Here is a 12,159-nt window from a genome sequence, read left to right as displayed (position 1 = left end):
TTGTTGCGTTCTTTCTTGTGATGAGAAACCAGCAATAACCTGTGCCTTTAGTTATCTTGCAAGAATATTCTGACAAGGGTTGGAATCCTCCCTACCTTCTGCATGAAAGCATACCAGGGGATTTGGGTAGTAGATATCTTGCTGTTTTGGGAGAATTGCCTATGTCTAAAAAATGGGAAGGAATTAATTTAGGTCAGAGGTAATCACGCTCTCTTTCTAGTTCATACAGGCAGAAGGAGCTGCACAGAGGGTGCATATCTCATTTGAATGGCATTGGATGTGGAAAAATAGTACAGCATTCTTCTCTGGCGCCCATGATTTCAATTAGCCCTGTAAATGGATGGTTGCAATACACACCTTCTCTCAGCCCACAGGAAAACGCGCCTTCATATCTCCCTCCATCTTTGTACTGCATCACTCCATACCCATGGAGCTCCCCGCAGCAGAACTGTCCAGAATAGGTGTTGCCTGGAATTCATAGCAACAAGGGAAATAAAATAATAGTCTGGATTACACAAGGATGCGAATAACAAAGTTCTCGTTTTACTTACAAATCTATTACACAAAATATTTGGAGGTCCATATTCAGCCGCTATGCAGCTGTGCTAGTTAGCCGGTTATATATAACTGGCTACCTTTAGAATAGCCTTAGCCTGTTAACTTAAGCAGTAAGCAGATAACTCCACTCACCCCCAGAATGCCTCCTGCCCGCCCCTGGAATGCCCCCATCTTATCCAGCTAAATTTCAGCCAAATAAGGGCTGAATATAGCCAGGTAATAACTATTACATTATCCATCTAAATGGCTTTTGAATATGCAACTCTGCAAAAACACTTTCACTGTTACTCTGTTGTCTCCATACTTTACCAATGTCTTACTGTAAATTGCCCTAGTTAATGCACCATATTTATTTATTTATATTCTTTTTTATACCGAAGTATAGCTGAGTGCCTTCACCCCGGTTTACAGTGTAACAACTTCATACAATGAACAAGTTATAAATTATAACACAATACAAAATAGAGAGATAACATCTCAGCAAAAGCAGAGTATAACATGTTAGTATGAGACAATTTAAGGCTTAATTTAGAAGATACTTCTTAAAGAAGTATTAGGGTTCAAGATGAAAGTTGATATTGATATTGATCATATCAGTCTATCATATATCCTATCTGAAATATCATTGAGTCCTGACGATTGTAAAGAAGATTCCTTGCACGTCAAAAACAAAAAAAGAACACTCCCACCAGTATTGGTTTTGTATTCTTTTCTCAATTTTTTTTTTTTTAATTAAAAATGATTGTGCTCCCTCCACATTTGTGAGTACATCCATTTTAGAAAAGTAAAGGTTTTCCACATTAATGTGTTTATAGGTTACTCCATGAATCTTACTCAAGAATTTCTTGTGGGTAATGCAATCCCGTAGGAAAACTGCCCATAGGCCCACTCAGCAGAAGGGAGCAGGAACTAGCATGAAGCCTGAAATCTTTCATGAACAGATGGCTTCCTCTCGGCATTTTCTCTTAACGAGAAGGGCAGTAGGGTGGCTTTGGGGGCGAGGAGAAATGCCATAAAGACATGTCCCATCTTTCAAAAGGCAAGTTAAGCATACAGCCTGAATTCATAATTATTTTGTTTTGCAGTAACAATGTAAAATAAAATGTTATTTTGATTTGGTAAACTTGGAAAATTTACCTAGGATATCACATAAGCAAAAAGTATTTTTCCAAAGTGGCTTTCAGTACCAAAAGGGAGATGTTAAATATCTTCACTGTGATACTAATAAGGTCGCAGAGGGATGTTGTTTTAACATGCACAGTTTGTTTATTTATTTATTTAACCGTTTTTATATGCCGGTATTCGTAGATACATCATATTGGTTTACATAGAACGTAACAGTGAAAGATACATGGAACAGGGAGAAGGAACGGGGGCGACGGACCAGAATATTAATTGCAAGAATATTATAATACGGTTTATAACGGACGCAATAGAGGTGTTAACAGGAGAAGAACTATAAATACAGTGCATATGAGAAAAAAGCTTATATATATAGGCTCGGTGGCGCGCGCAACCCCCCTGGAATTTAGCGGCTACGCGCGTATCCATTGAAATCCCGCGTACTCTTGTTTGCGTCTGGTGCGCGAACAAAAGTACGCGTGTGCGCAACTTTATAAAATCTGCCCCTAAATGTACAGCAGGTGTGAGATACAAAAACAGAAGTGATGGCAGGTAGGAGTTAAAGGGGGGAAAAAAAGGAAGGGGAGGGAGGGGAAGGTATTAAAGGGGGCAAGGAAAATGATTATACTTTTTAGCTCCAAAAGCTCAAATGTTCACTGAGAAGTGTCCCCCATGGGAGACTGCCAATTACATCAATACGCCGTCGGCACTTTGGTCAAAGGTGGTACAGAAATATAACACATGACTAGTAACGTGCAGCAGCCTCCGAGGGTGAAAGGCGGCAGCAGCAGCAGGACGAGATGAGTGGAGCCAATGGATAAGTAGGGGAGGGAAGCAAAAGAGGAGTTTAAGTGATTCACTATTATAATAATCTTCACCGAACTGACCTTGTGAGCCTCGGACGCAACGGCTTCACGAGTCTGTGCTTCAGTCATTACCCAAGCCTTTGGCCTGTACAAAATCTTTCAAAATACCAAAGGGCACCAAGCCAAGGTAAGAATTAACTACCTATAAAAATGTATGCATTGTAAAGTAACCACGTGCTTACTAAAACGGGCTCCTGCTGCATCTAAAACAAAGTGGCAGATTTATTTACCTTGCTTTAATTTGCATAGCAATTGTTAGTCCTAGACATTTGAAATGGTTGAGGGATTATATCTATAAAATCCAGACTTATACTGCAGTGACACTTAACAAGAGAAAATAATACAATATTTTAAAGCAAATAACAGACTAACTAACCTGAGCCAGCCCAGTATCGTAAGCCATTACCAAAGATCTCGCCATTTGTAAACTCTCCTTCATAGTAACTCCCATCTTTAAACAGAAGCTTTCCATGACCTGGGAACAAATATACAGCATATCATGATTCAAACAGATATGTTATTATATTACATTTCCTAGCGTGTAGCCAGAAGGACTCAGGACCAATGGGTTATGCTCCCCTGCCAGCAGATGGAGACGGAGTCAGATTTCAAAGCTGAGTCACCCTAGATAAACCCCTCTAGTGACCTCAGCCCTTCAGTATTTCTCCGTCTCCAGCAGATGGTGGACGTACCTCTCCTTTTGGGGATTGCTGTACTTTTTGGAAGGAGAAATTCTACATTTAAATTGGAGAAAAAACATCGAGCCTCGTTCTCCTGTGGTGTTACTTAAAGGTCCCTCCCCCAGTTGAGAATTCCTGAGGCAATTTCCGAGATTGCTCAGAGGTTTGCTTTGGTCCGGTAGTTCCCGGTTTGGTTCCCGGCGTGGACTTTGCTGCTTAAGCAGCTGCAAAGCAGCAGGTGCAAGAAGCCGAATGTGGCGGAGACGGCCAAAGCTCTTTCCCCCTGCAGCTGGAGACTGTCTCTGTACTCAGCTGGTAAGCGCTGAGCCCAGGTAAGTAAAAGAAAAAAAAAGAGAGAGAGAGATTTACCGCCTCATTCAGAGACATTTGGACAGGTTTCTGTAAGACTTCCTCCGGTCTCCTTGCTCGGTCCGCCGTACCGATGACGTTCCTGATCCTGTTGGGGTTAAGGGGAAGTGGGCTTCCGAGCAGGTTGAGTGGCCCCCAGTGGCTAGGCCCTGCTTTAGGCTTGGTTGGCACACCACATAGTAGGGCCGTGGCGGTGCCATCTTGCGCACACCGTATTGCCCTCTATAGAACGTCGGTACATGCAGTGCGTCGGCTCTGAGCATGCGCTGTGCGGATAACATCGCATACGTGCACAACCTACTAAGTGCAGAATATAGGTAAAGCCGGGTACATGGGCTGTGCGTGTGCCTCGCTGCATCCCGCCTAGGCACCTGAAATCTATGTGCATAAAATTTTAAGCGCGAGCCGACAGAACACAGTTACCACTGCCAATGGCTTCGGCAGCCAAGAAACGTAAGCACCATTCTGTCTGCGCTGCTCGTCATACTAGGGCTTCACAGTCAGACCTGGATTCAAACTTATGTCAGCACTGTGAGGAAGACCAGGGAGAGTTGGCTTCCCCGGACTTTGCTAAGCCCGGCTTCTCTCATTCTCCCCAGCCTTAACTGGAAGTACCCCAGATCTGAGTAACCCCCGGGACTGGGTCATCTATGGGAGGGAAATTCAGTGGCACCTACCACAGTACTTCCTGGGCTAGCCATGGACCCAGCTGCCTTCTCTTAGGTGGAATTTTTCCAGGACCTTCAAGTCTTCATATAGGCGCAGTCTGCTACCTCACTTGCCCCTGTCTGGATGGAACCTCAGCCGGTAAGCCCTCCCTCTCCCAGTCCTATCGGCAGACCTCTAGGCATGCCTCGCCTCACCAAGAGTATCCCTGGCAGGGACCTGGACGGCACGATACAGATTCTATAGAGATGAATTGCCGGCCCTGGTTTCCCAGACCCTGAAGATGCTGGGAGTTCCCAGGGCGGACTCTATGACGGAACCAAAGAAGAATCCCATTCTGATTTCCCTACGGAAAGCCTCTTGCTACTTTCCAGTACTGGAAGCCATTCAGGAGTTGATTGACCTGGAATGGGATGCCCCAGAAGCAAGTTTTAAAGGGGGACGAGCATTAGAAGTTCTATACCCACTGGATCCAGCAGTGAGAGAACTTTTGCATTTCCCTAAAGTGGATGCGCTGGTCTGTGCTATTTCTAAGTGAACAAATATCCCAGTGGAGGGAGGAATGGCCTTAAAGGATGCGCATGATAGATGGATGGAGTCCATCCTTAAACAGTCTTTTGACGCAGTAGCAATGACCTTACAGATTGCTTATTGTTGTGCCCTGGTAGCTCGTTCATGCCTACTCCTGACTCAGGAAGTAGAAGACTTGGGGATGAATTCCAGAGCTGTTATGGAACCCGCCGCTGTCTTTTTAGCTGCCGCGGGCTCAGATTTAGTCCGTACTTCGCCAGAGGAATGGCCTCAGAGGTGGTGGCCAGAAGACAGCTATGGCTATGGAATTGGTCAGCAGACACAACCTCCAAGGCAAATCTTAGAAAGATGCCCTTTAAAGGATCACTCCTTTTTGGAAGCAAACTGGAAAAGCTGGCCAGTAAATGGTGCGAATCTCCAGTTCCCCAGATACCAGAAGATAAGAGAAAGCAATTACAGTGCCCCTCGCCTATGAGGGGTAAATCCAAGGGCTCCCAATGCTTTTGCCCCTAGAGAAACTTGACATTTCAGAGGTCTGGGCCCTTTGGGAGGTCTCAGTCCTTTCATAGTTGACAGCCCAAGAGAGGGAAGGCTCGGGTTCAGGTTCATCCCGAATCCCTCAATGAAATTTTGCCGACCCACCCTTGGAATGAGGAGATAGAGGGTCGACTGTCCCTCTTCTACCAGAGGTGGGTCGAGATCACTTCAGACAAATGGTTACTGAAGGTCATACGAGAAGGATATGTGCCTGAATTTCACAACACTCTGCGGGACATATCCATGATGTCTCCTTGCCACTCACAGCACAAGATGCAGGCAGTGGAGACTACACTTTTAAGGCTCCTCAGGATGAGGGCTATAATCCCAGTACTTGCACCCCAGGAAAATACGGGGCGTTATTCCATCTATTTCATCATACCCAAAAAGGAAGATTCCTTTCGTCCCATCCTGGACCTCAAGAATGTCAACTGACATCTACAAGTGAATCATTTCCACATGGAAACCCTAAAATGTATAAGAACTCATCATGTGAATGTAATTGGCTATCTATTATATTTGTCATGATATAAACTGTTGTGATCTTCACTTGGAATGATGGTATATAAAATGGATAAATAAATACATAAATAGTTTTACTTTACCATGTTTTTTGCCTTGCTTCCATTCACCTTCATACCAGAAAAAGGAGTTTGGATAAATATACAGTCCATAGCCTGAAAATTAAGCAAAAATAAAAGGTTTCAGGGTAGCATTGGAGAACCCCATTGTGGAAGCTGGTATGAACTGGATTATCCAGACTGTGTGTTCCAATTCAGAAGTTCATAAAATCTAGCTCTTCCTTATCACTGATACAACCTGCATTGTGATGTCATTATTTTTAAATGCCAAGGCAAGAACTTTAAACAGCTAGTGTTGACCATTGCATTATCTCATAGTTAGGGTTCCCAACTAGTTCCATTTTTTCAGGACAGTTTGATCCTGTCCTAGTTTCACCTCAATGCATACATGAGAGGCATGGAAAATCCATTTTGATTGGGAGGTCCCAACAATGCAACCTCTACCACTACTCCTCAGGCTCCCTAGTTTCTGAGGCCAAGTGGGGCAAAAGGTTGGTTGCATAATGTCCCCAGTGGCCTATCCTGTGCCATGCAATGAGGGTAAAGCCAAGACTGGATCAACCAATTCTGAAACAAATGGAGCCATGTGCCAACCTTAAGTCCTGTACTCCAAGTACAACCACCGATACATTTATTTGTGTGGTCATCACAAATGAAGGAGTTAACCACATAATTCAGAAAAAACGTTGTCAAAAATCACAAAACAAAAGTTTGCTATGAGAACTCTTGTGTCCCCTAATTAACAAGACACAAAGCATGGTAAAGGTAAAGTAATGCTAATTTACCAAAAGCTAACAATCCACTTACCAATACATGCTGTAGTATGAGGTTCTTTTTATTCTAAGCATTATTATTAATCATTTTATAGTACATATCACCTGCACACAGTTCTCTACAGAATCACATAAGCAACAAGTCCTTACAATTTAGACAAGTTTTCAGCCCTTAACACACAGACCAAGCCACCATTCATTCTACCATTAAACCAGTTATATTCTGCAGCGGGCACAAATGTTAAACCAGTTACATTTATTTATTTATTTATTTATTTTAAGTTTTTCTATACCGGCATTCGCGATGGGTATCGCATCATGTCGGTTTACAATTAACAAGTGAAGAGGTAACAAGAGGTCATAAATAACAATAAATAACAAAAATTAAAAAAGGTAGTAGTAATAGTAACAATATACAAGTGAAAGTTAAGGGTTGCAGTTACAATAAAACAGGGTAGTAATAACTTGGAACAGAGAAAAGAAGCTGGGGTTTTTAACTAGATACATATGATACATATATGCATATCAATGCATTTGAGGTAATAACGAATTGCCCTAATGCTGTGGAGTTAATTTTCTATGTTAAGGTAAAGTCAGAGTGATTAGTCAAAGACTGATTAAGGTTCAGTTTAGGTCAGGAAATGCTTTCATGAAAAGCCATGTTTTGAGTCTTTTCCTGAAAGTGGGGAGGCAGGGTTCCTGTCGCAAATCTGGTGGGATGGAGTTCCACAGTGTTGGTCCTGCGGTGGAGAAAGCCCTGTCTCTGGCTGTTATGTGTCGCATAGTTTTGGAATGTGGTATTTGTAAGGATTCTTTGTAGGACTCTCTGATTGGTCTATTTGAAGTAAATATTTTGAGAGGAATTTGAAGGTTGAGCTGAGAGTGTTGATGTATGGTTTTGTAAATAATGGTAATGGACTTATAAATAATTCTGTAGTGAATTGGCAGCCAATGTAAGTCTTTGAGAATTGGTGATATGTGATCTCTTCTCCGGGAGTTTGTTAATATTCTTGCAGCCGTGTTTTGAACCATCTGAAGGGGTTTAGTGTGAGAAGAGGGAAGACCTAATAGTAAGGAGTTGCAGTAATCTAGTTTCGCGAATATTATTGATTGAAGAATTGATCTATAGTCTTGAAAGTGAAACAGTGGTCTTATTCTTTTTAAGACTTGGAGTTTATAGAAACAGTCCTTAGTGGTTTGATTTATGAATGATTTAAGGTTTAGCTTATTATCAAAGATAGCTCCTAGGTTTCTTACTTGTGGGGTTTGTAAATTCGGTGGAGGATTTGCGTCTGTATTACTGTTTTCGGTGGAAATTAGGAGGAGTTCGCTTTTTGAAGAGTTTAGTATTAGATTTAGGTTGGAGAGGAGTCCATCAATTTTTTGAAGACAAGATTCCCAGAATTCAAGAGTTTTAGTATAGGATTCTTTGATGGGGATGACTATCTGGACGTCATCTGCATATAGATAGTGTTTAAGGTTTAATTTGTTTAGAAGTTGGCAAAGAGGGAGCAGGTAGATATTAAAGAGCGTTGGTGAGAGGGAGGAGCCCTGCGGAACTCCTGAAGAGGAAGCGTAGTGCTGAGATTCTTTGTTGTGTAGTTTAACTTTGTATTTTCTGTTTCCTAAGTACGATTTGAACCACGATAGAGCTGTTCCTGTTATTCCAATATTTGCTAGTTGAATTAGTAAGATGGAGTGGTTAACCGTATCAAAGGCAGCTGAGAGGTCCAGGAGGATTAGCAAGTATGCTTGACCTTTATCCAGGCCCATGATAAGGTAGTCAGTCAGGGAGATTAGTAGTGATTCTGTACTTAAGGATTTCCTGAAACCATATTGGGTCGGGAACAGAATTTTATGTTCTTCGAGGTAGTCTGATAGTCTGGAGTTAACCAATTTTTCCATTACCTTGGCTATGAACGGGAGATTTGATATAGGACGGAAATTGGTGGGATCATTGGAGTTTAAGTTAGGTTTTTTTAAGAGCGGTTTGATGGATGCAATTTTCAGGTCGTCAGGATAGATTCCTTGTGCTAGTGAACAGTTAATGATGTCTGTCAGAGCGGTAGAGATGGTGTCTGGTATTAGCAGGAGAAGTTTGGATGGGATGTAGTCTGATGGGTGTGATGAGGGTTTCATTTTCTTCAATGCAGCGAGTATCTCTGATATTGAGAATAGTTCGAAGGATTGTAGAGAAGTGTCTTTGTTGTGATGGAAGTATAGGTTTGATGGATCTGAAGTATTGGGTCTCAGCTGTGTTATCAGGTTGGAGATTTTGTTGCTAAAGTAGAGGGCCAGTTCCTCAGCTTTTTCTTGTGCTAGGTTTGCTGGGATGTCAGGTTTGCTGTTCCTCAGCTTTTTCTTGTGCTAGGTTTGCTGGGATGTCAGGAGTAATGTCAGGAGTAATTTAAAACATAGTAACTTACCTGAGACCACTCCAAGCTTAATTCTGAAATATCTCTGATGCCTCTAACCTATTTCAGGCTTTGTAGCCTCAAAGACTGTAATCATGAGAAGGGCTGCCCCCTCCCCCCTTATCCATTCAATATTTGACTTCCACCCCAACATGCAATTCAACCAAAGATCGAATATTCTTCTTGTAATTGTCAAACATAGCAGGAAAGGCTTCCATAAAACCATTTAAGTCCTCTGTAAATCTGATATCAGGCAATGCTATTCGGGCCTTTTACAGCAGGGAAGGAGGTGCAAGCAAATCTTATGCATAGGCATTCTGGACATCCTGAATACCAGACTGGGGGAAGGGGGTGTGGTTACTCCGGAGCCGGCTTCACGGCACAAAATCCATCAAAAGGCACTGAATGACTCTGCACGCGGCGCGCTTTTCAAACTGGCGCCGGGCTGTCGAGAACCAGCCACGTGCCACTAAAACAGACGCGGCTGCGCCAACAAAGAAGGAGCGTGCAAAAGAATTGGAAAGGCTTGGACTAAAACGCGTTGTAACTCTTAATATTTATGACGGACCCGTGCAGCTACGGTGACGCCTAAGCCCAAGAATGACGCCGAGGGTCCTCCGCCCGCCTCTTACCGTCTCGCAGCTGCTTCTTGACTTCGCCCACGTAGAAGCTGGAGGTGCGCGGCTCCTTCCCGGCGGCGGCCATCGAGGCTGTCGGGTTCCTTCGCGCCTAGCAACCAGATGCCTGCCGGCTATTGGCTGCGGAGTAACTAAGGGCGGGGTAAACGTCAGGTTAGGGGAAAAAAAAGAAGCAGCCAATCACAGACCGGCACCTGGCAATTCTGCCAGAAGACGCAGCGTAGGGGTTAGGACGCGCATGCGCGCTGGGGCTATTGACAATTATACGTGGAATTAAGGGTCAAGAGACGAGTTGTAGATGATGCCTTGTTATTGGACTCTACCATTTAAACACAGTGTAAGTGCACTGGTTCTCCTCTAACTTGATAAAAGAGGGGATAACCTCGGAAATAAATCCAGGAAAAAGTTATCACTTAAAGCTAGTTTGTTGAATCGCAGTTAAATGAGAAACAGAGAGCAGGAGTGTAAAAGCAAACAATGCAAACAAAATGGAGAGCAGGAGTCAACAATGCAAACAAAATGGAAAAAATGCAAATGTGGTTTTAGAGAGGTGGTCTCAAATGAAAAAAATGACTAGTTAAACAAGAACCAGAGCTAAGCCCTACATCAGGAGAGCATCTATTTATTTTTATTTTTAATGTTTCTAGTCTGTATATAACAGAAAATGTGCTAGGCAGATTACAGCAAAAAAATAATACAGTAAAGTGTCTATTACAAAATTACAACAAAGATAAAAAATGTATCAAAAGTACATTAGATATTAAAATACATAATCAGTAGAAGGAAAAGCCTGCTTAAACAAATGTGCCTTAAGAAATTTCTTGCATTTAAAAGTAGTTGCCTATAATAGTTTCTAGCACTAGTATATTCACAGCGAGCTAGATCTGATTGGCTCTTTGGCCACCTCTCTCAGTACATCTCATTTCCTTTTCTGCTAGAGCTAAGACATCAAACCAGGACACTCTGATTATGAGCTGTTCACCCATAGTTCAGTATTACCAGAGCAGTATTGTGCTGCACCAGTTCTAGCAATCGAGATAAAGAACATGTTAGTATAGCTACTGAGCTGAGTGAGACCCCAAACACTAATAAAGGATTCCCCAGGAGATAAATGCAGGGCTTAATTTGTAGGTGGAGGGCCTACCACATATTTTCAGACAGATCCTCCCTTCCAGGCAGCCTGCAGGGAAAAAGATGGGAGAGGTAAACACTGGTGGGGGTTGGAAATGAAGGATCACTAGGCCAAGGATGTGAAGAATGTGTTTGTGTATATGCGTGAGCTAGACAGTGTGTTTGGGAGAGGGAGACAGTTCACAGCTGGTCCCAATCTATCACACAGTTCACAACTGGCTCTGACCACAGTTCCACTTTCTTTTTGTCTACAAATCAAGCCCTGGATAAGTGTTTCTGTTATTTTGTTTAAGATCCATAATGTATCTGGAGATATGACTACAAGGTAACAGACTTCAAGAATTCCAATTTTCTTCAGGCCCAATCCAGCTACTTAGAGCTGTACTGTACAGAGAAAGTAGGCATAAACAGAAATACCAGTTTCTAAAAGACAGGAGTCAAGTGGCACTTTATAGACTAATTTAATAAAGCATGAATTTTTGAGCACAGACTCTGGGTGAGGGTTAAAGAATTGTCATAGAGCAGTGTATAGAGATTGGGCAAAATTAGTATCATTGTGTGATTCCGGGTCTTTTCTGAAGTGATTAATTAGTCATGAAAAGTGTAATATAAATCAAAAATTAAAATAATCATAACTCGCCCTGAGCAACTCACTCTGGATTCTCTGCCTAAGCTCTTACTCTTTAATCCAGCCTGGATTTGGAAGTACTGTAGAGGAAAATGGTTTTTAAATCAAAACATGGAACTATTTCATCATACGTCCCAAAGCTCAAAAGAGTCATTATCTATGAAAATATAGGCCCAGTTTTGCTGTAGGCTTGCCAACGTTTCCATGGAGCAGGACCAGGTACTGGGGGGGGGGGGGTTAGACAGCTGGCCGCAGCTTTCCCCCCAAATCAAGTGTTGATTTTTTCCTAGGTAGATTCTGCCTGCCTGTCTTTGGGGCTTGGGTTTAACTCTCCTCTTCCTCTGCAACTTCCAGGAAGACAGCGCAAAGCAGCAAGTGTGGCATAGCTGTGGGAAAGTCAAACTGAGCCCTGAAAACAGGCAGGTGATTGGAGCGCTGCCAGGCTGCCACCACCAATTGGCCCCTGGCCTTGCCTGACCAGGTTTTATATAGACCAGTCCAAAACCTGGCATTTTTTCACCCTACTTTGCTGTCTCTGGAGTCTGACTCATAGAGGTCGGTTACTCCATTTTTCAAATGATTCCAGTCTCATTCTAGAAACATGCAGAGATGCCATGTGAGATCAAAGATTTGGCTCATAAATGCCACCCACAAAAAGTACAGAA

General features: G+C 42.7%; 1 protein-coding gene across 2 annotated transcripts in view; it reads right to left on the bottom strand.

Annotated features, from left to right (window-relative positions):
- Positions 1-9,871, bottom strand: part of MORN1 (MORN repeat containing 1) — a 147,276-nt gene extending 137,405 nt beyond the window's left edge. The window contains exons 1-4 of one of the 2 annotated variants that reach the window (XM_029578832.1): positions 9,730-9,871; positions 5,935-6,006; positions 2,923-3,021; positions 358-468 (exon numbers count right to left, since the gene is read on the bottom strand). In XM_029578832.1, the coding sequence (XP_029434692.1) occupies positions 358-468; positions 2,923-3,021; positions 5,935-6,006; positions 9,730-9,802 (355 nt within the window). In that variant the 5' untranslated portion in view covers positions 9,803-9,871. The remainder of the gene's footprint in view (positions 1-357; positions 469-2,922; positions 3,022-5,934; positions 6,007-9,729) is intronic. The other variant, XM_029578831.1, reaches the window with a different exon arrangement.
- Positions 9,872-12,159: the final 2,288 nt, after the last annotated feature.

The sequence above is a fragment of the Rhinatrema bivittatum genome, chromosome 15 (assembly GCF_901001135.1).
Source record: "Rhinatrema bivittatum chromosome 15, aRhiBiv1.1, whole genome shotgun sequence".
Taxonomy (NCBI): Eukaryota; Metazoa; Chordata; class Amphibia; order Gymnophiona; family Rhinatrematidae; genus Rhinatrema; species Rhinatrema bivittatum.
This window is presented reverse-complemented; position numbering and strand designations above follow the sequence as displayed.